At 35.0% G+C, this 22,478-nt stretch overlaps 2 protein-coding genes and 1 pseudogene across 2 annotated transcripts in view; all 3 read right to left on the reverse strand.

Moving 5' to 3' along the window:
• LOC102591935 (protein LAZ1 homolog 1) overlaps nucleotides 1–10,224 on the reverse strand; it is a 16,014-nt gene extending 5,790 nt beyond the window's left edge. The window contains exons 1-7 of the mRNA XM_006356215.2: nucleotides 9,959–10,224; nucleotides 5,630–6,132; nucleotides 5,357–5,413; nucleotides 4,353–4,461; nucleotides 3,852–4,036; nucleotides 3,678–3,766; nucleotides 3,239–3,494 (exon numbers count right to left, since the gene is read on the reverse strand). Of these exons, the coding sequence (XP_006356277.1) occupies nucleotides 3,239–3,494; nucleotides 3,678–3,766; nucleotides 3,852–4,036; nucleotides 4,353–4,461; nucleotides 5,357–5,413; nucleotides 5,630–5,845 (912 nt within the window). The 5' untranslated portion in view covers nucleotides 5,846–6,132; nucleotides 9,959–10,224. The remainder of the gene's footprint in view (nucleotides 1–3,238; nucleotides 3,495–3,677; nucleotides 3,767–3,851; nucleotides 4,037–4,352; nucleotides 4,462–5,356; nucleotides 5,414–5,629; nucleotides 6,133–9,958) is intronic.
• A 2,168-nt stretch (nucleotides 10,225–12,392) lies between these two features.
• Nucleotides 12,393–15,535, reverse strand: LOC102592488 (receptor-like protein 12; annotated as a pseudogene).
• Nucleotides 15,536–19,357: 3,822 nt separating this feature from the next.
• LOC102592826 (B3 domain-containing protein REM9-like) lies at nucleotides 19,358–21,679 on the reverse strand. The gene is made up of 4 exons (XM_006356218.2): nucleotides 21,475–21,679; nucleotides 20,984–21,305; nucleotides 20,312–20,421; nucleotides 19,358–20,182 (listed from the first exon to the last, which is right to left on the reverse strand). Exons 1-4 carry the CDS (start codon nucleotides 21,550–21,552, stop codon nucleotides 19,925–19,927), a joined length of 768 nt encoding a protein of 255 aa, XP_006356280.1. The 5' UTR covers nucleotides 21,553–21,679; the 3' UTR covers nucleotides 19,358–19,924.
• Nucleotides 21,680–22,478: the final 799 nt, after the last annotated feature.

Here is a 22,478-nt window from a genome sequence, read left to right on the forward strand (position 1 = left end):
GGCACTAGTAGCCAGCGTTGATCGAGCTTGGAGCAGACTGATCCGGAGACGGGAGTGAGCACACGACGTTTTGTACTATTTCAGTCTCCATCTGTATATATAGACTTGTCTTTTACCTTTCGAGACAGTCCAGTCTCTGTTGTCCACTTTTGGGACTTGTACTCATTTTGTTAGTAGCTCTGTACTAGTGACTTCCAGGTTCTGGGAGGGATCTTTATTTGTATATATGTTTTGGTTTGCTTTTGCCTGTTTATATTATTATTTGCCTACTCTTGTTTAGTTTCTACCCTCAGACCCATTACTTGTTCCGGGTTACGGGTTGGCTTACCTGTTGGTGGGTTATAGTAGGTGCCATCATGACTTGAGAAATCGGGTCGTGACACTATTCTGCAATTTAAATTTTGAAATATGGCATTTTTAGACATAAGTCGTGACATCTTGGGCAGGGACTTTGACCTTTGAAATTCTTTATACCAACTCTTTGCTACAATTGATCCTCAATCTTGAAGGGATTAATTAATTCAATAAAAAGTCTCTACTACATGATTCAGATCCACCTTTTCCACTAGCCTCAACTAGGATTACAAAAGCTTCTTTTTTTAAAAAGGTATCTCCACCACTATGGTTGGAATAGTAAATCTTACTCTCTCAGCTTCAATCTGATGGATAGACTTAGAGACCACCACACACAAATACAATCCCACTAAAGGTGCACTATTAAGTATTGAGAAAAAAAGGGTGCACTCCAAGTCTTGTAATGGCACCAATCTCCAGAAATCCCCAGCATCTATCACCAATTACTCTAAAACATGTTTTATGGTCAAAGGTGAATTGTGAAGTCTAACAAACCTTATCTAAACATGCTTGGGTGTTGCAACATGTTTTGGGTGTTCATCTTACTGGTGAATTGTGCAAGTCCGCAACCACCAGCATAGAGACACTTGATGATTATTCTGATACATATCAGCCATGATAAATTCTTTAAGCTTCGACTTTGAAGTAATAGCTAGTGATTATCTCTTTTTTCCAGAAGCGATTCCTCCACATTCTCTGCACCCATCTTCTTACTTCTGTGCAAGTCAACCTCTCTTCTTTGATGTCTACCCAAGCCAGCAAACATATTTGCAGTAGTCTTCCCTAGGTTTGTTCTCATTTGACATCAATGGAATCTTTAAATTTGATGTTGGTTCCTGGCAAGGATTCGCAGCTGCCACCTACCTATACTTTTAACTTGTTGCCTACTTAGTCAACTGATTAATCTCTATCTTAATTCTGGAATTATATCTTCCCGGCTAACTACAGCCAACCTCAGTTGAGTAAATCTCCAGGAAAATTGTCTGGCTCTTTCTCTTACTGAAAATACAAAGATTGTTGCAACATAATAATCATAAAAGTTGCTCTTGTATCATCCATATGCAGATTCTTCCCCTTCCTTCTGAGACCAGACACATGATGCTTGTGATCCATAGCAAAATGTTGCAGCCAGTACTGGTACAACCGTTGAAGTTTCTTCTTATTTCTACCCATGTATATCAAGACAATTTTTCTGATCAGTTGTCAAGGATTTCCTTCCCAACAAAACAACAAGTTCCTTACATGATCCCAGTCACAAGAATTAGCTATTTGATTTGCTTTTCTTGTACCTCTATCCCATGTTTCCACAAGGGGTTGCTATATCAATATCTTAATCTTTAGGGATATTAGTATATTTTAGTCCCTGAAATATTAAAACAAATCACATTATGGTCCTAGCAACTCTGTTTGAGCACATTTAACCTTCACTAATTGAAATATGCATCTTTTATCCTTCAGCATGTGTCTTCACAAATTTAATAAATTTATTGACAGTTAAACCATATTATTGCACGTGTGTTATATATTGAATTTTGTAACATTATTTTACATTCAGGCTGATAGAGTTTTAAAGATGATTTAAATATACATATTTCCAATGTTAAGGGAACAAAAGCTCACAGTTAAATTAATTCAAGGCCATATATGCTTAGTGAAATAGCACAACATGAGGACAAAAATCAGAATTTACTAATACCTGAGGGATCAAAAGTGCAATTATCCCTAATTTTTATTTATCTTATCCCTGAGTTAAAAAATCAAGTATAAATCCCGTTTCTTTCAGTTAGATATAGGGTTTACTTATTAAACATAATATTATCTTTTTGTCAGAAATAACAGTTTTAACTTTGTTTTATCTTGTAGCTGGAGATGAAATTTTATTAGTTTTAACTTTTAAGAGTTTTTTTAATAAAGAGAGATATCATTGAGAGGCATCAAGAAGGACTCTCATGAAGTTCTAAGAGTGCTAATTGTTTAGAATTCAATATTCTACAAATAGGATCCCCATCATGTACTTTGTTTATGTTAAAGTGGATTAGAGTATTACCTTGGTTGGGGAGTGGACTGGTGGTCTATTTATATAGACCGGGGAAAACCTCCCGTCATGTACTAACTTTTGGAGTTGAGTTTGGCCCAAGTGTCATATCTTAACGTGGTATCATAGTCAGGTCCACCCCTGTTTGAGCTCCTGGTCCACACTCTAGTTTGGGTCTGGGCGTGAAGGGATGTTAAAGTGAGTGGGAGTTCCACATTGGTTGGGGAATGGACTGGTGGTCTGTTTATATGGACTTGGGCAAACCTCCCTCATGCTAGTTTTTGGGGTTGAGTTAGGCCCAAGTGTCATTCTTAACAATTTAGAAGGCTTGAATGATACTTTCTCACTTTATAACTATTCTTCTTCCTATCTTTGCTCCACTAGATTTTTTGGTACTGCATCACAAACAAGTTATACTTTTAAATGTCAACTTCAGCAGCCAAGTACCACCTATGAGTGCAGCTCAAAATATATCATGTGGACAGCTGTTCCATGAAACAACTTAAATGTACAAGTCCAATACTTAGGTACGTTTTGTGATCCAGCTCTCAATGTCATTAATTTTAAGTTGCCACTCCCCTCCCCCCACCCTTCACTAATTCTAGAACAACTCAATTTCGAGAACGGCAGAGGCATAAAGAGCTAGAATATTCAAGAACACTATGCCTTCACTTAAATACACTGAAGTTCATAGCCAGAATACTCCAGCAGGTCGTCAATGCAAAACCAAAAGTTAGCACATATCCCATGCCAAAATAAATCATTTCTATTCATGAGCCTCTGTTGGCACAAGAAATAGTGATCAAGCAATGACAAGTGTACGAAACTGATTCAATAAACACAACTGACCTCAATACAGATGATATAGTCCTGGATCCGTGTCTTCAACAGCTGCGCCAAAGAACCTTTGAATGTTCCAAACGACAAAAGAAAGGCAACAGCTATACCTTGCCACCACGTCAAGAATACAATTGACTTGAATACCAGAAACTTCGCCAACGGCTTAATCGGTGCTAATTTATTCTTGGTGACTGAATAAAACTGCACAAGGCAATATAAGGCCCACGTCTGGCTAAAATTAAGAACAACTGCCAAGTACGGATAGCTGCAAGAATTAACACTCAGATTAACATTGTGAAAAGCTTCTGCTTTCATGACATATCCAATATATGACATAAATTCAATTAATCCAGAGGCTCGGCTAGAGATCTGCAGTAGAAGAGTCACAAAACAGGTAGAACAAATACTGATATCTTTGAAGTATCAAGGAAAACCTGGGTTGACTTACGCATATCTCCACTCAAATATGCCTTCACCGTAGATGCCAAAAAGATGAAAAATCACAGCCAGTAAAGCACATATCATCTTAAGTATCATCTGGAAGGAAATCCTTAATTATTCAGTACATAGAAACTTGACGGAACTGTCAAAATCCATAGCAAATTACTAGAGGGGCACATACATATTGCACTATCCCAATTTTTACTGCTTGATAGAAGTCAGAACCAAGATACCACTCCCTGATAAAGCAATTCAATGGGAAAGGATGTTCAACAACTCCATATGCATAGGCATCATCCAGCAGAGGCAAGCTGGAACTTACAACACTTTGACTTTCCATAAATTCGATGGTGTTTTTCTCTCCACCTATGTCATGTAGCTCAAATGAGAATCATCTTTAAAGAAAGGAACTTCTAAAAGAAAAGAAGCTAGCATAATTTTATACCAGTAGAGGAGTACGGAGAATTGAGAAAACCATACAACTCCATTGTGACATAAGATGCAAAAGCAACATGGATGGAGCAACATTTGGAAAAGGTTGTGCGAATAATGAACACAATTATAGTTACACTAGCAGACTCTAAGCTGGTAACTGAAGCATTTAAAATTTTCAAGGTGGGATTTTTCCAAGGGACAACTTAAAATAGGAGAAGAGGGCAACAACCTATGGCTGAAGACATACCTAAGCAGGCTATTAGATACCTCTCGAAGCAATATAGTGCAAAAGCCTCATAACAATCACGTATGATCTCACAGTTGAATGCGGCATTTGAGTCCATTAAAGATAAGAACTGTCAGGTAAATGCAAAGAACTGGTCAAACATTCAACAAGAACCCTTACTGAATCATAAACATAAAGAAAGACAACATGATATTGTTAAATTTAGGGTGATGACAATACTGTAAAATTAGACATATAGGTTGTTGAAGATGCACCCAAGTCAATTTTAACTTCAAGTACCACATTTTTACCCTTTACATCCATTCCTTCAACTTTTTATGACAAGGAAAATACAGATAACCCTTTTCATCCATTCTTTTATGAAATTTTCCTTTTTTGGAACTTATGCTATGCTAGAGCATCTGCACCACCTCATATACTTTATCTGGTTCCTTTTATCTAAGTTTTCCCCTGTTTAATTGGTAGTTTAACCATTTGTTAAGGCTTTCATTTGTATTTAGCTGAATAAAGAATACATGTTTTGTTCATCAGTTCTTTTTCATGAGAAATGAATCATGTGGCGATTGCTCAGAAATTATTGTGGACCAAGAAACAATATTAACCAACACTGGAATAAACAGTGAGCCATGAATTCTGTTCCAGAGGCATCACAAAATCCAATCCTCGCCCACAAACATATCAAGTGTTCGCCGTAGGAGCTTTACATTATCAAAGTCACAGTAAGTTACCAACTGATCTTTTCTTTAATAAAAAATACCTAAATGCAGAACTGACAAAAACCTAAAGTGACTTGCATTTCTTATCTTAGCCCTTCTTTTACTGTCTTTGTAAGCATAACTGGTACTTTTGGTAGGTCGTATTTTCTCTGCTTGTCCATAGAGAGATTTATTTCAAATAATAATAATAATAACCGCCAATGTCTCAATATGTTTATAACAAACTTTAAAGATCACTTCCAAATAAACTGGAGAAAATGCTAGCATACAAGCTAAAGGTTCTCTTACCGATTCCACTGCATAAACAGGAACCATCAAGATCAGTCCAATCAAAAACTTCTGCTCCTGTGGTAAGAAATAATTCAGTCTTATCAGTTTCTCTAAGACAATTAAGCTAAGAAATGCCACAACGACTGTCTGTACAAAAATAACAATACAAGCATGTATTCAATCAAGCCCCACAAACTGATCCAAAAAGAAAAGATCAGCAGCCCATAGGATCAAATGATGTATGCTAGTAAAAAATAACTTCAAGAAGATTGAACAGGTGTAAGCAAAAACCTCAGGCTGCTTGTATGCAGCTAGATGCTCAACAATTAGATACATAGACAGGACAACAGCCACCAGTACAAAAAATCCAGCACTGTATACAGCCCAACTATAAAGTGGAGATGATTCTGAAACTATCTTCAGCGACCACATTTTTCTAGAATTGCTTGATGATTCACCCAAAGTGATGGAAAATAGTAACGAGACTAAAATTCCCCTCCATCCCATTTTAAGATGCTGCTTCTCAGAATCTCTAGAAATATGGCCCACAATCAGGATGATTCAAAACTCAAGCACAAGCTTCCATGCCACCGAAGATAGAAATTAATCACTTTAGCTTCCTTCCCAAACGAACTTATATAAGGCAGGTTGCCTCAGTTTCAATTAGTTCTCTCCAACAGAACCATGAACCAGACATGTGGGCATCAGAAGGATCCCGCATAATACTTCATATCCATAAAAAACTGATGGCGAATGAGGAGGATCAAATTCTCAATATCCTGCCTTCGGGAACCCTGCCACAAACATTTGAATGTAAGACGGAAAAACTTATGCATGACTACTACGATATTACCAATAAGATGATATGGGAGAAATAAAAGAAAAGAAGAAAGAATAACATCCTCAATTGCAATGTAAATATTTTGAGTATGACATGTACTATAGAGACAGGATCTTCATTTTTAAATTTCTCTGCTTGCTAGATATTTTTATCAGCTTTCAGATTCCAAAAAATCCCTTTATCTCATAGAACCATGGCCAATAGAAAGGTGTAACCCAAGATCCACTGTTTAAAGTCAACATTTTACCAGATAATACAGATGCATCAGTTCACTTTCCGTAATGTAACAGCAACCATTATTAGCCATATATTGGCACATCAATAAGCAAAGTTAAATGCATATCTTTTCAGCATGACATGTTCAAGAAAAGCCAGTACTTGTGCTCCATGTTTCTACTTGCTAGGATCGTGACCAGGCTTTTGGATTATGGAAAATCTTTTACTTCATAAAGACATGACAAACAAAAAGGACTAACCCTAAATCCCTTGTTTGAGGTTACTATTTAAGCAGATACGAGAAATACATGCAGAGTTCAACCATACTATAGCTTCCATGCTGGCATACCGCATACCTCCATTAAAGGACTTACATGAAGTGTTGGAAGCTAAGGAGATGCAAAACAACATTGTTGAACCTCAATGGAGGATCAAGACGATGCTTATCGTGGAAGAAGAGTGCAAGAAAACTATGGGGAAGAGTGGTCTACGTGTTACACGTATTTCATGGTCCAAGCCCAAGAGGAGGAAGATCGGGGCCCACATAAACCCCAAGGGAGCTGAAAATGAAGTCCACAATAGATTGAGAATCACGCCCAAAAGATGGAATTCATACCCAAATTCGAGTGCCTGGGCGTGAGTTTTTGGTGCAAAATTTGCACTTCTTTCCTTACTTTTTGTTAGGTAGTTTTGGAAAAAAGCATGATACTAATTTTACATGCTTTCCTAATTTATAAGTTTCCAAGTTCAAAATTTTCTTGTTAGGTTTTAATACTTATTGTTTCCATAAAAAGTAGGATTCCAGTCTCATGCTATTTGCGCTAGCATTGGACGATTTCCCCCTATATATGGTGGTGGATTTTGTTCTCTTAGACAACAACATTCATAATATTCTTTTGAGTAGGTTAACTGGTATTATAAACAAGAGAAGTACACCAATAGTGTGCTCCTGAAGTGATTACATCAAAAGTAAGGAACAACATTCGTAATATTATTGAGTTTTCTTTTCTTTAAACCTTTCAGTATTGGTTACTTGAGGTTTATCTTACAACCATACGACAATGATTCTTTTAAGAGATAAGATACTTTTTTGCTTGATATTTGTGGTTCTTACTTGATTAATTGAAGAAGGTAACTAGTCTTAGCCTCCAAGGCCTAGCTCGAGTGGCAAAAGGTGGAGGATTTGTGGCTTAGGTCGCAGGTTCAAGCCCCCACACCATGCAAAGCGAAGCCCGGTATTTAAGTGGAGAAGGGTAGAGGGGCGGGCCCATTATCCACCGAGTTTAGAAGGCTGTGATTGGTCCAAAGGACGGGTCATAGATGGATTCTCGGTTATCAAAAAAAGGTAACTAGTCTTATATTAATTATTGTCCTTAATATTCAATTAGGGATCTAGATCACTTCATCTAAGTTCTTGAATTGAATCTACTAGTTAGGTTTACTACAATCAATTAGTGTTCTTCATTTAGCCTTATATTTATTATTATCCTTAATCTGCTAATTAGGTTTACCACAATTAGTTAGTGTTCTTAGTCATTACTTTGGAGATTCTGAAATTTATTTCTCGAATCTCGTCTATCTTATTTTTATAGTCTTTAATCTTTCTTATTTTTCGCTTCCTTATTATTTCCTTATTGTCTAATTGGAAACAACCTCTAGTCTTTAATCTTTCTTATTTTTCGCTTCCTTATTATTTCCTTATTGTCTAATTGGAAACAACCTCTCTACCCTACCCTTCCCTTCCTAGACCCCACACTCACTTGTGGGATTACATTAGATATGTTGTTGTTATTTTCTTGTTTTTACTTCAAGTAACCCGATTGATATCACTTAATGTACCAACTAGCACTGTTAAACCAAATATTCACACATCAATCGGCCAGGTGAAATGAACACTCAAGAACTATCAATATTCGAATGTTTCACCTATCTTTCACAAATAAGATTATTTGTCCATATGTAGAAGTCTCCTTAAGTTCACAGGAGAGGAAAAAAAGATATAAACGGTGTATATGATACTCAAGGTTATACTAGATTTTATTATGCTTCAGAGAGCATCATGTCCAATTTTCTCTATTTAAATTCCAAGCTCCTTAAGCTGCACACACATCATTATTCTTATTCCTCTCCTCTAGAAGTTCTCCTTGACAGTACAATCTACTATTTGAGTCATCCATGATCTATGAAAATCAAAATCCAGCTAGATGTACAACTCCACCACTACACCACAATGATCTTCAATGATTTAAACTTCAAGAATTTTCATATTATGGACTTCATAAAAACAAAATACCCAGAATCAAGCAGGCTTGAGTACCTAAATGCTTTCTGACCCAAACAGATAAAAAGGAAATTGATAAGACCCTTATGTTCCAAGACAGGTCTGATGATGAATTTAAAAGAAAACAGCGTTCCATTTATTTATTTTTAGGGAAACCAAGCGAGCTACTCCACCTAATACCAAAATAGAACATATCGAGCCATAACAGACGTCACGACGAACCCTTTAAATAGCTATGCATTTAGTTCCCAGTAAATGGGTTCAAGAACTCATTATGCACTTCACTATGTTTAAAACATAGTCCTTACTGATCAAAAAGAATGTATAACATAGTCCAAACTATCCCAAATGACCATACGAGCCAGATAACCCAAACAAAATAATCAAAAAGAATGTAAAACATAGTCCAAACTAACCCAAATGACCAGACGAGCCAGATAACCCAAACAAAATAATCAAAAAGAATGTATAACATAGTCCAAACTATCCCAAATGACCATATGAGCCAGATAACCCAAACAAAATAAACAAGGAACATGGCTTTCTCCAGAATAGCAACGGATTAAAAAGCCAATAAGCATACATATAAAACCCACCACCTCTTTTGAAGTGTCTTACATAAATTAAATCTAAAAAAGAAACCACTCCAATAATTAACAAACCAGCAGAGAAGTAAATTCCATCTCTTTCGATTTCTCTCACATAAACTAAGTTTTAAAAGGAAAGGGTGGAATTGCCACAGCATGGGCATTCCAACATTTCTATTGGCAAAAATGGAGTTTCCAAGTACATAGACAAGTAAAGCACCACAAACACCAATTAATTTTTCTACCTAACAGTTTTCATCAATCACAAAATTACCATACAAAGTAATAACTAATCCCACCACCTTCTTCAAATTAAACCTAGAAAAGAAACCACTCCAACAATTAACAAACCAGCAGACAAGTAAATTCCACCTCTTTCGATTTATATCACATATAAACTAAGTTTTAAAAGGAAAAGGTGGAATTGCCAAAACACGACCATTCCAACATTTCAATTGGCAAAAAGGGAGTTTCCAAGTACATAGCCAAGTAAAGCACCAGAAAACACCAATTAATTATCTACCAAACAGCTTTCATCAATCACAAAACTACCATACAAAGTAATCGCTAATCCCACAACCTTCTTCGACTTTCTCACATAAAACTTTCCATAAAAAAAAAAGTTCATCTGCAAACTGTAACCAGAAAAGAAGCAAAAATACAAAAAAAAAAAAGAGGGAAAAGTTAGAACGAACCCTAGAAAGTGTAGCAAGAGTGTCGCGAAAGGGAAGTTACAATCGATACTTTACAATTCTTCATACTTCTTCCTGAATGAAGATTGAAAAACAACAACAACAAACAATGCTGTAAAACAAAAATCGTAAGGAGAAAGACAGATTGATCTAACAATTTTTCTCCAGAAATTTTGAATTGAATGGCAGGTGCTCTTCAAGAGTTGCGTATTGCATTTGCATATTATTTCTCGTTTTTAGCTTTGCTTCGGCAGTTGGGTTGGGCGAAAATTGAAATTCGAGAGTACACTTAAGAAACCAATGCCATTAAAGTGACAGCCGGGTGTATACTTTTCCGTATTACAGATGAGTATCTAACCGTTCAATTTGTGGGGACGATTCATCGAACGGTTTATAGTGAACTATGGTCAGTATCTTTAGAGTCACGTTGCAAATGCTTAATTTTTATAGGGATACGTGCTCTAAGCTGTCCACGTAAGCGTGATTGCATGGCCGTAGGATAGTTTTTAAGGTTACACGTCATGATTATATTGTGAGGTGACTTGTTTGTTTGATTGCTTAATTATTAAGGATTATGATCTTAAGGACTTTTCGGTATGAATCCGAATTTAATTAGACTTCAATGTGTGTATCAAATACCGGGTGAGAAACAAAAAAGAAAATTAGGACACTTCAATTTTGGAACAACCAATTAAATATATCATATCAACAAAGGATATGGTGTGGTTGATGATTGATGAGTAACATCTTCATTAATTAGGAATCTCAAATTTGAGTCTTGACTCTTGAATATGAAAAAATCTTTGATACAAAGCGTTTTTCTTCTAAATATGCCTCTACACCGCACGAATTGATTAATTTAATCAACTATATTGCAAATGTGTTTGTTTTAATATATTATTTCCATACAAATTATGACAATTAAATGTTATATGTTTCTTCATTCATTTTTATTTATTCATTATATTAAAAATAGTTCACTTAAGCATATACAAAAAACAAATATATATTTTACATTTAATAGTAATTATTAATTATCTAAATCACTCCTCATAATTTAAGATTATATTTCATTAATATTAGAGTTATAGTAAAATATGCACTTCATTTATTTTTTATTTTTAAAGACATGCAAACTCATTATGAAATAAAAATGAACAAAAGAAGTATACTCTTACAAATGAGTTATTACATGAAATTTTATTCGCTAGTATAATATTACTTTGTTCAATTGGTCTAATTTTTTCCAAAAATTAAAGAATAAGAATAATCTACTTCCCTAATTAAAGAAAACGGAATAGGTGAAAATTACTCCTGCATTATATGAAATAGATCACTTATATCCTTTTTTATATTTTGGGATAAAAAATGCCCGCATCGTTATCCTAAGAGACCACAAATACCCTCAAGAGTTAACAATCCAAAATTTTAGTGGTGTGGCAAGCCACGTGGGACTAATCCTTCCACATAAGTGTTGCCAACTAGGATTTACTAAAAAAAAATTAGACCTTTAGCAGCGACAATAGTTGCCAAAAGCCCAACATATCGTCACTAGAGATTTTCATTGATTTTTAGCATTAAATTATGATTTTGTGTTTTTTTCTTCATTATTTTTAAAAAATCTCAAAAGATATTGATCCAGGAGGAGTTTGAAGACACCATATGTTTTATATTAATGTCATATGTAGATGCATAAAATGTACAATAATGCATTATGTAATAGGAGATTTGAGTCGAGAAGTAATTTTGATGATTTTCGTAATAATATTGGATGTTTTTAATATTGATAGTACATGTTATTTATTTTAGAAAATTAGGCTTCAACCGAAAATTAATTATCATATTTTCTTGTTGAAATAACAGGTTTTACTAGCGAATGGATATTGCAGTCTTAGTCGCCACTTGAAATCACTCAAAATCTTTAGTGGCAATATTTTTGGAATTTTGTGGCGACAATCGTCGCAGCTAAAGGTGTAATTTTGTTGAAGTAAATCCTAGTTGGCAACACTTAGGCGGAGGGTTTAGTCCCATGTGGCTTGCCATGTCACTAAAAATTTGGGTAGTTAAATATTGAGTGTATTTGTGGTCTCTTGGGATAACGACAGGGTATTTTTGAACCCAAAATATAATGGAGGGTATAAATGGTCTATTTCACATAGTTCAAGGGTAATTTTGACCCTTTTCTAATATACATATGTGTTTATTTAATTTTTTAATACAAATATAGAGTCTACAGAAAAGCTAGTGAGTTCGTCCGAACCCACGAACCCCACCAAGCTCCGCCTCTGCAGAAATGACAGCATCATGAGTATAGTTAGCTGCATAAGTTCAGAAGCGTGCTTCCTAACACTTGGTTTCAGTCAGGTGAAGGGATCTCTAGAGACTGAAGTCTGTACTTTGATCATTAAACCTTAGTAATGCATTTTTTTGTTAATAGTAAAGACAATCTTATTAGCTCACAAGTACAGCTTGTGCACCAATGAGATGCACATCACATTCACCCAATTTAAAGGAAAATCATCAATATAAAATAATACGATACATTAGGACACAACCATCATACAAGAGTATAGAGGTTGCTATCTCTGAAGCCACGAAACTACAGAAATCAACTGTAACATATGTATTTGACAACCATGTACATAAAGTGAAAAACAGATGCATCCATTGATATTTTGCCAGAACATCAACACTAACTTGCTAATAAACGTGTCCAACTCTCCAGCAACCTTTCTGCAGAGACAAATTGAAAATTAAAGGACTTAATGACTTTTCTGAGTTTTTGAATATTTAGGAAAAAATAAACAATTGACATATAGTTATACAATGAACAGCTACAAAAATAGTGTTGTTCCTGATACAAAACAAAAAGTTTTGATGCATACCTGGTATATTGCTAATTCATTCTTAGACCACGCCCTTGACGTCTCTTCTTTTGATTTCTTCGCTTCTTAGCAGCAATTTGTTGAGAAATATCTTCAGCAAAGTTGACAAACCATTTTGGTTTTTCCAGTAGGAACATGAGGCCTCCCATCAACAATCCAAATATCATACCATAACCTATTACCACAGCTTCCCATGTGAACCCGCTCGCAAAAAATGAATCTTCATCATCTTGTTCAAGTGTTGACTCATCTGGCCTATTATTGTTTCCACATTTCTTTGATAGTGGAAATCCACATAAATCAAGATTTCCACAATATGAATCATCTGGAAATGTATTGAACTGTTTCCCAATAGGAATGCGCCCAGCCAGATGATTGTATGAAAGGTTTAAGACCTCAAGAAATGTCAAACTCGACAATTGACCAGGAACTTCTCCAATGAGTCTGTTCCACGAGAGATCTAATGCTTCGAGCTGCAGCAACTTTGCAATTTCTGCAGGAATATGACCACGGAAGTTGTTGCGAGACAGGTTGAGTAACACAAGTGAGCTCAGACTTCCAATGGAATTTGGAATATCTCCTTCGAACCTGTTGCTTGATAAATCAACACTCGTCATAATTGACGTGATTCTCATATCAAACTCATTGACTTTTATCACCAAACTAACATGGTAAAGGTAATCTCTGTGAGTCCTATTAATAGCTAGAGTAATTCCTGTTTTTCCTTCATCCACATCCATCATACCTCTGAAACTTTTGAAAATATTAGTTGGAAAAGTTCCAGTGAACCCATTAACGGAAAGGTCAAAGATCCGTAACTCAGGAAATGGAAACCTGGAGTTGCCCAAACATCCTGGGATTGAACCACTGAAATTGTTCTAGTTGGAAAAGTTCCAGTGAACCCATTAACGGAAAGGTCAAAGATCCGTAACTCAGGAAATGGAAACTCGGAATCCAAATCACCAACTGAACCGTGAAAGAGATTTGATTTCAGAATCAGAACTTGTAGGTTTGGAAGTTTGTCCAGCCATACGGGAACGTGTCATTTATATTGTTGTTCCCCAAATCAAGAGCTTCCAAGCTTGTACAGTTAACCAAGGATCGTGGGACTTGTTCCCCCAACTGATTGTCATACACACCAAGATATTGTAACCCTATAGGTAAGAATTTTGGTATTTCTCCATAAAAATTGTTCATTCGCAAGTCTAAAACAAGAATGGAGTTACCCAAACATCCTGGGATTGAACCACTGAAATTGTTCCGAGACAAAATGAGGAGTTGCCAATGGATACTGGAATCAACGAGTTTGTTTAATTTTTAGATAGTTGAGGGAACATTACCAGTGAAGCTGTTACTTGAAAGTCTCAACACTCTAATTCCACTGAGGTTGCCAATGGATACTGGAATCAAGCCGGATAAACGGTTTAAAGAGAGATCTAAATACCAAAGAGAACGGAGGTTGCCGATTGAATCAGGTACCTTACCAAAAATATCAGTATAGAAAAAGTCCAACTCTAAAATCCTTGTACTGAAACTCCAATTGAAATTAGGCAAAGTGCCTGTTAATAAAGGATTCCATCCCATTCTCAGCACTTGCAAGTTTGGTAGATGAAAAAGCTGAGAATCACTTATGTTCCCACACATGTTGGTGTCTTGAAGAATTAAGTACCTAAGGGAAGAAGGAAAATTCTTAGGTAACTCAAATGGTGCGTCCACGCTGTCAAGCAACAGTACCTCCAAATTGGTTAAGTTCTGAAGCAAACTTCTGAAGGTTGTTCGGCCAACTTGGAAGTCATTCGAGGAGAGGTCAAGTGAAACCAACTTAGACAACTTGGATAATCCTGGTGGAATCTGTATCTCCCCTTCATTAAATCCAGTATTCGAAAGATTGAGATGTGTCAAACTACTGAGTTCACTTATTCCAACTGGAATGTCGTCATCAAACTGGCTGAAGGCAAGGTTGAGTCTTTGGAGATGACCAAGTTTAGTGAGGCTGCTGTTAGCATTGATGGTCTGGTTAAGAATGCTGCAAGAAAGATCGAGGCCTATGACATGACCCGTAAATCCATTGCAAGTTACACCATCCCATTGACAACAATCTCTTGTAATATTCCAGGACAAAGTCTTGGCTCGGGTCTCATTGTCACAGTCATGTATATTTTGATCAACAACTGTGAGGCCTTTCTTAAATTGAAGCAAATAAAAAGCGTCATCGCGGGCACAGAGATGTTGCCCAGCATATGTGAGCTGAGATTGCTGGACAAAAAATATAACAAATGAATAGAAGCAGAAAGCAATAAGCAATTGTTGGTACTTCATATATTATTTAGCTAGGAGCTTGTAGTCAATCTTTATATACATACAGTGAGATAAATAATGCATTATTGTTTTTGACTCAAGTCAGTTTCCACCTTTAATTTGTCACACAACTTTACTACCACTGATACAATTTTTTTTTTTTTCAAAAGTGTACGCGTTTATCTTTTTAATTAAAAAATTGCCACTAATTAAAAACCATAGAAAAAGCTTTCTTCCAATGCAATTATATAGATGTTTCCATCTAATTCAACTTTGAGCTATGATTTGTATTGCACTTTAATTTATAGATGATTCCAAATCAATTTAACATTCAAAACTAGATGATCCACTAGCCTCAAACAAATTCAAGAATGCTAATGTGAAGAATTTGTTGTACTTAAATTGTGGCGGAAAAAACAACTTAAAATTATAAAATAGTAAGTTGAATGCACTATTAATATAAGAAATCAAACAGAATACTTCGAATTCAAATAAACATCAAAGAAGATATATACCAAAAAATAATATATATCGATTTCAAATATACATAGGTTTTATCACATCATAATGCACAAAAAGGATGAAAAAGATAGATTACATCACGTTCACACATTATAACATAATGAACTATTCTAATTTTACTTAATAAATCATTATATATAAGAGCGGTATTTATAGGTTCACAAGTGATTATTAGACTTAGATGTATGAACTATACTTAATTAATCAACCATCTAGAACAACTAAAAGACAACAATGAACATGACTAAACTTGTGATAAACTAAAATACATGCACTTAATCACCTGGATGACCAAATTTGTCTTATATATATTCTCCGTTAATCTATCGGTTCATAAAAATTATTAACATTATCTTTTATTTTAAATATATCTAGTACATGAATTAAAACGATTAAAATGTGTTTTTCGTACTAACAGTAAAAATCCGTCAAACACGTTTGAACATTTTCACTTGCTCATTCATAAGCATATTTCCATTAATGGTTTGCTTCACAATGCATATGCTATCTTTACCCTATGCATGGACATTTAGGCCTCATTTTATCTTTGTTAAGATTAAGATTCTGAATCTGAATAAATATTTAAATATTTAAAGTTATATTAGTGTTAATGGCTAATAATGATGATGACGATAGTTGTGAAGATTTTGAATCTGAATGAATATTTAAATGTTTAAAGTTATATTAGTGTTAATGGCTAATAATGATGATGACGATAGTTATGACAGTAGAGATAATTTTTATTGTAGTGATTGATGTGAAAGTCACAAATCACAATCGGTAATAGTTAAGTGGTTGGGATGATAAAATTGGTTATATGTTAATAATTGGTTGTGTTAATGGTGATGGTTGTGTGGTGATAGATTAACGATATGTTAGTGACAAATGGTGATGTTGCTAATTGTAACTATGGAGATAGTAAGTATGGTAGCGATTGATAGTAGTGACTGACCGTGATAGTGGTTTCAAGTGGTGGTTAACGATTGACAACAATAATGGTGGTTGACAATTGTGGTAGTGATGGTTATGACAATAGGTGGTTACAACTGATGATGGTTAGTAGAGTGATGGTAAAGAATATCCACATAAAGATATATAAACTGTCATGATCCGATTTCTCAGGTCATGCTGGCACCTAATACACCCCACCAGTAGGTAAGTTTAACCCATAGCCCAGCACCATAAGCAACGGACTACCAGGTTTCTGAGGGTAGCAGCCCATAGTACACAATTAATTACGCGCTCGTTATGAAGTCAATGTAACATGGTTATCAGAAGGTATTTCAACTAGGGAACTAAAATCAGCTGAAATTTGAACTAGAGCGTCAGTCTCATTAGTCACCTGGAAGGAGGTATTTCTGAAAGAACCCACTCAGCTTATGTCCTGACACTTAGAGAACGTACTTCCAGCTCTCCAAGACAACACTGCAGCGGGCATGTCTCTAGGTTCAATAGATCATACACATATATAGATTACATAGAGACCCAAGACTCTCATTCTGCTATCCTTAGGTTACATAGCAGTTAACATGCCATTGTCAGCTAGATGATTTAATGCCCATAAATTAGTCAAAATCTAAAATCCGCTCAACACTTCACAATTTTTAAATTCTTAGTGCATCGTTGCTTCAAATGGAAGATGCAAGGAAAAGCATACTTACCTATTATCGCCAGTTGCACATATACATGTGTATGAACAATGCCTACTGCCGCCATACATGTAAATACAGGTAAGAAACATGCTTTCTAACTGATATTCTTTCCTCCCTATCGTTGTTTTCCTCATAACCTACACAAAAGAATGCAACTGGTAGTAAAAAGACAAGAGAATAGGTGGAGAGCAGATAATATACTACGACACCCATAGCTAAGAAACACAATAAGAAAGATACTAAAGAAATTATGCCATGGATAATCCCTAGAAAATGATGGAAAGAGTAAGTGATACACTAGGAATAAGCTGCATCTACAACAGCCAGATTAACTATACACGGGAGTGTGGAAAACCTTGCTAAAGCAAATATATCACTAAACCTTTCAAGTGCTTTCCCAGCATTACATAGTATAGTTCTTCCATTTATAGGGGAAAGAAATTGGTTTCATATTTGATCGATATTCAAACACGTAAAACGTTTAACTGCCACCAACCAAGGTCAACCTTGTCTCAACCAATTGAAGCATCACTCTCTTATTAAAGAGCCTACTGATTCAACAACTCAAAGAATACAACAAGAAAACACCCATCGAATACAAACATTTACTCTCTTTTTTCGGGGTGAATACAAACATTTATCTCAAACGGTAAGGTGATAGAAGCAAAGATTTGCACATTCCTTAAAGGATTAGAAGATGTTTCTGATTATTTACCCCTAAACACCAATGTTGTGTTTGAATTTGTTATTTGGTGGGGTTGACATAAAGACAAGTTAAACAAGAAAAGGAGGTATAGAAATACAAGAGGATCAACAATCCTGCTGAAAAGACAAATCACAAAAAGAACATAAGTCAAAAAACTGTCATGGCGTGCTGACTTGCAAGTTGATATATATCAACATTCGACTCTCAGAATCATCAAGAATATATAAGAAATAAAAACCTTGGGCAAAAATGTTGCAAGTTTTTATGTGAAAAAAGATGTCTCGATTTCCAAATGTCTTGACAATTTCTTTTTATAACTGAGAAATCCCCGAAGGCTAGCTACCACATAGTTCAAAACGTGGTGGATAATGGGCCTGCCATTCTACCTTTCTCCACTTAAATACAAGGATTTCGTCCACAACAATGTCCATACTCATGATATGCACCTAATCAACATATCACGCACTACACTTGAAAAAAAGAAGGGGGTCAATTTAGGCTCGTTCCCTTCCACTGCATAGCCGCGTTAGCAGGTACTACAAGCCCTCTGTTCCACGCATCTAACCAGCTCGCAGCATAGCAGTTACATTCACTGGAGATGCTCACCTTTGTTTGGAATGAAGATGGATGAACAGGCCCTTGAACCTGGAACTGATGAAATTCAGGGAAAACATGGAAGCAGTCACTATATTGGGGGGCAAGACATGACAGCGACATAAGAAAAAGGTAGATCAGAAAGCGCCTTCTAAACTACCCCATTTATCCCAAAGAGAAGGGGCCTATGTATTTGCATGACCCTGCAAATTTAACCCTATCTATACCCAGAGCCACTCCCCTAGCAGCTCTACTAAACCAAAGCCTTGCGGGCTGCCTTGACAAAATATTTTACAGTAAGTTGCAGGTACCCAATAAGAGAAGTACAAGATTTAATTAGGAAAATATGCAGGATATTTTTAACAAAATTAAGAAGACTAAATGAAAGTTTCCATGAAAAAGTAAAACAATACTGACCTCAACATGCGCTTCAGAGATTAGCATATTGAATCAGAGCAAGCTCTAAATCGGACTTCATAAAACAGCAAACAGTTAGGATAGGGTGCAATGTGTTAAATCTGTCTGGAACTTACAGGCATAACGAGTCAACAACCACTGTAAGAGTTTGAACTCCAACAAGAACTGCTTCAGGCATGAAGATCAACTGAATGTCATCTTTCCAAATTTGAAAAAAGCTATTGACAAAAAGATAATGTTGGGCAGGAAAATTGATGATAGCTAGACACTATGGATAGCTTTGAACTACCATCATCATTTACTAAATAACTGCTAGCAAACGAACATGTTGTTAGAATATGGTACTCATAATTTATTTATTTTAAAACAGCTAACATATCTTGTACAAATAGTAAGATTATACAAAGCCTGTATAATCATCCATAATTACAGGACTGTAAAGAGACCAAACCTACAGCTCCACTATCATCTAGAAGGAGTTTAAAACATCAAAAATTGAATCAAGATCTTCTACACATGTTCCTTTACACCAAAAATACAAAAGTACCAAACACTTCAACTTCATCTTCTGGATATGACTTGATTTATCGTCAAAGCATCTTTTGTTCCTTTATTCCCATATTGTCCACTAAATAGAGGTTGGAATGAGCTTCGATCTCTCCTTCTGGCTTGGATTGCCTCTAAGATTATTTTCTTGATGCAACTTATTCATCAGCATTTTTGCTGCTCAACAAATAACACACTGCCTAATTACTCTGCAGCAGCTAGAGTACAACTTCTTGTTGATCAGCCAATCAAGTATATAAAAAGAACCTATACCTAGTGAAATAAGTTTACAAGGTAACACTAACTAGTAAAAAATCAAAAGAATAAAGATAAAAGAACAGTTTGCAGCCTACAAAACACGAACATCGATGGCAATGGAATTTGAGTCGCTTTTTGAGCGATCAAGTTGGAAGATGCAAACATCTCCTACTTTCAGCTTGTTGCTTGAAAAGAAATCATGCCAGCCTCTTGTAATACAAGCATATAGAGTCTTCCCACCATTGCAAATTCTCAGACTCACAGGACATGATTTACCTGACGGGCCTGTTAACGTCATGGTTGTATTCTGAAAGAGTGCATTCGACTGACAAAATTCTGTGGGTATATGCTGTCATAAGAGCACATTAAAGAAATTTAGGAAAAGATCATATTGGATATGTTTAGGCACTACAATAAAAAATTCATTGTTTGTGTTGTCAAAGGTTTGGATAAAAGAAAATAAGAGTTAAAAGCTCACCATATAAGGAGAACGTTTTCTCACGTTATATTCTTTTATTCTTGCCGTAAACTCAGAACTTCCTTTCATGCACTGGTAGTGAGGTTGATCTCCCTCAAGTTTCCTTTTCTCTACAGAAGTAAGAAATAGAGCATCAAACCCAAATGAAATGTACATTGGACCACTCCTCTAGATTACCCTCCTTTCCACTTCACTGAAATACTCATCATAGACATGGCTTTAACAATGTTACAAAAGATGAAGCTTTTCTTATTCCATATCAATTTATTGATTGCCATAACAGTACCTTTCTTTTTTTGACAAGATTGATTTCCATAATAGTACTAAAACAATTATACCAAGTTAAAGTATAAGCAATAGTACAACTACAAGCATGTTTTCCTTAACAGATATGTCCCTAAATCAGACAACGTATCTGTTCATAATACACATTTTAAAATTAAAATCGACAATTTAATCTTTGTCTATATCTAAATTCAGCTTAGGAATATTAGATTCAACTGTAGGGAAGTGAAACAAAAGAATCTAGAGTGTTTCTTTTAAAGGTAAGGTGTTTGGTTGGTGTCAACTTGATCTTAGGCAGGAATATAATTTCTTACTATAAATGAATCAATATGACTAGTAAGCTTTATACACCCAATAGAGGAAAAATAACAATTTTAGGGAAATTACCTATTCCGGACTGACCAGATTTCACCTTTTTCTTTTTCTCCTGGGAAGGTACTACTTCGCTCTTTTCCAACAACTTCTTATCACAGCCAGTTGAATCAAGAAGGGTAACACTGAAACTCATGTTACCCAAGTGCTCAAACACAGCAAAATCTCCAACTCTTAGGTCATGATTTTGCACAAATTCCTCCCAACCCTTATCAAACGAGATAATGCCCTTCTCGGATCGATTAATTTCAACATTCCATGTATCCTTGCCCTTTATTATTGTCCCCTTTTCTGATTTATCCCCTTTTAGCTTCGGAAAAAAAGCTGGTGGAATTGTCTGCAATACCAGGTGAATTAAACAAAAATTGGAAAAATAACATAAAATTTATACCACCAAAAACACCATTAATTCTGGAAGTTCCTCTTCCGTTCATATAGAAAATTGATACTACCCCAAAAAAAAAAAAATAGGAAAAAAATAGAAAGAAATGGCAGTAGTATCTTACAAGTTTAGAGTGAAAACCAGGCACCATGACCTTGAAGAAACGTCTGCTAATCGGAAGTTCCGGCGAAGAAGATTGCATTGCTAAATTCGTCGGAGTATTGCTATACTCAAAACAGTTTGTTTGTTTCTTTTATATTAGAGATTTTGCCAAGTTCCGTCGGAATTTATTTGAGGGGAAAGTCGTAATATAGCAAGGGCTCCGTCGGAATTAGGGGTGTGAAAAAAATCGAATTGACTAATAAATCAAATCGAGATTTTTTAAATTGATTTATTATTGTTAAGTTATTGGTATTTGGGTTAACATGTATATTAGATTACTGATTAAATTGATAACCCATTAAGATTATAGTACATTTATATAAATATTATTAAATTTTTATATTGGTGGTCTTAGTAGTTAAATTGATAACTCATTAAGATTGGAGTAATACATTTATATAAATATCAAAATTTTAATATTGGTATCTTACTAGATACTCTCTTTATCTCTAATTACTTGTTCACTTTTGAAGTGACACACTATTAAGAAAACTATTTTACTTCTATTAACTATGAAGTGAATGAATTAAAATTTTAAAATTTTCAAAAAGTTCTACATTTTTCAAAGTAATTAATTGAGGGTATAATAGATAAAAAAATTATCCTTTCTCGATTTGTCAAAATAGACAAGTAAAAAAGAAAAAGTGAACAAATAATTAGAGACATAAAGAGTATTATCTTTGTCATTTAGCCTTTAATTCACATTATTGTTAAAGTTCTTTTATTGTGTTGTACTTGTATAGTTCTTTTCCGGTTAGTCACTACTACGTCTATTTTATGAGCATTATATAAGGTTACATTATTGTCATGTTGCGCCTAATTGTTGGAGAAGTTATATATTTATTTTATGAGATTTTTTTTTTGATTAAAATCGAAAATCAAATAATGTCCAATAATTGATAAATTGAAAATTGGAAAAAATATTTTATTAGTTGATTATTAATTTAGCATATTTAAAAATTGATA

Source organism: Solanum tuberosum, unplaced genomic scaffold, assembly GCF_000226075.1.
Source record: "Solanum tuberosum cultivar DM 1-3 516 R44 unplaced genomic scaffold, SolTub_3.0 scf00213, whole genome shotgun sequence".
NCBI lineage: Eukaryota > Viridiplantae > Streptophyta > Magnoliopsida > Solanales > Solanaceae > Solanum > Solanum tuberosum.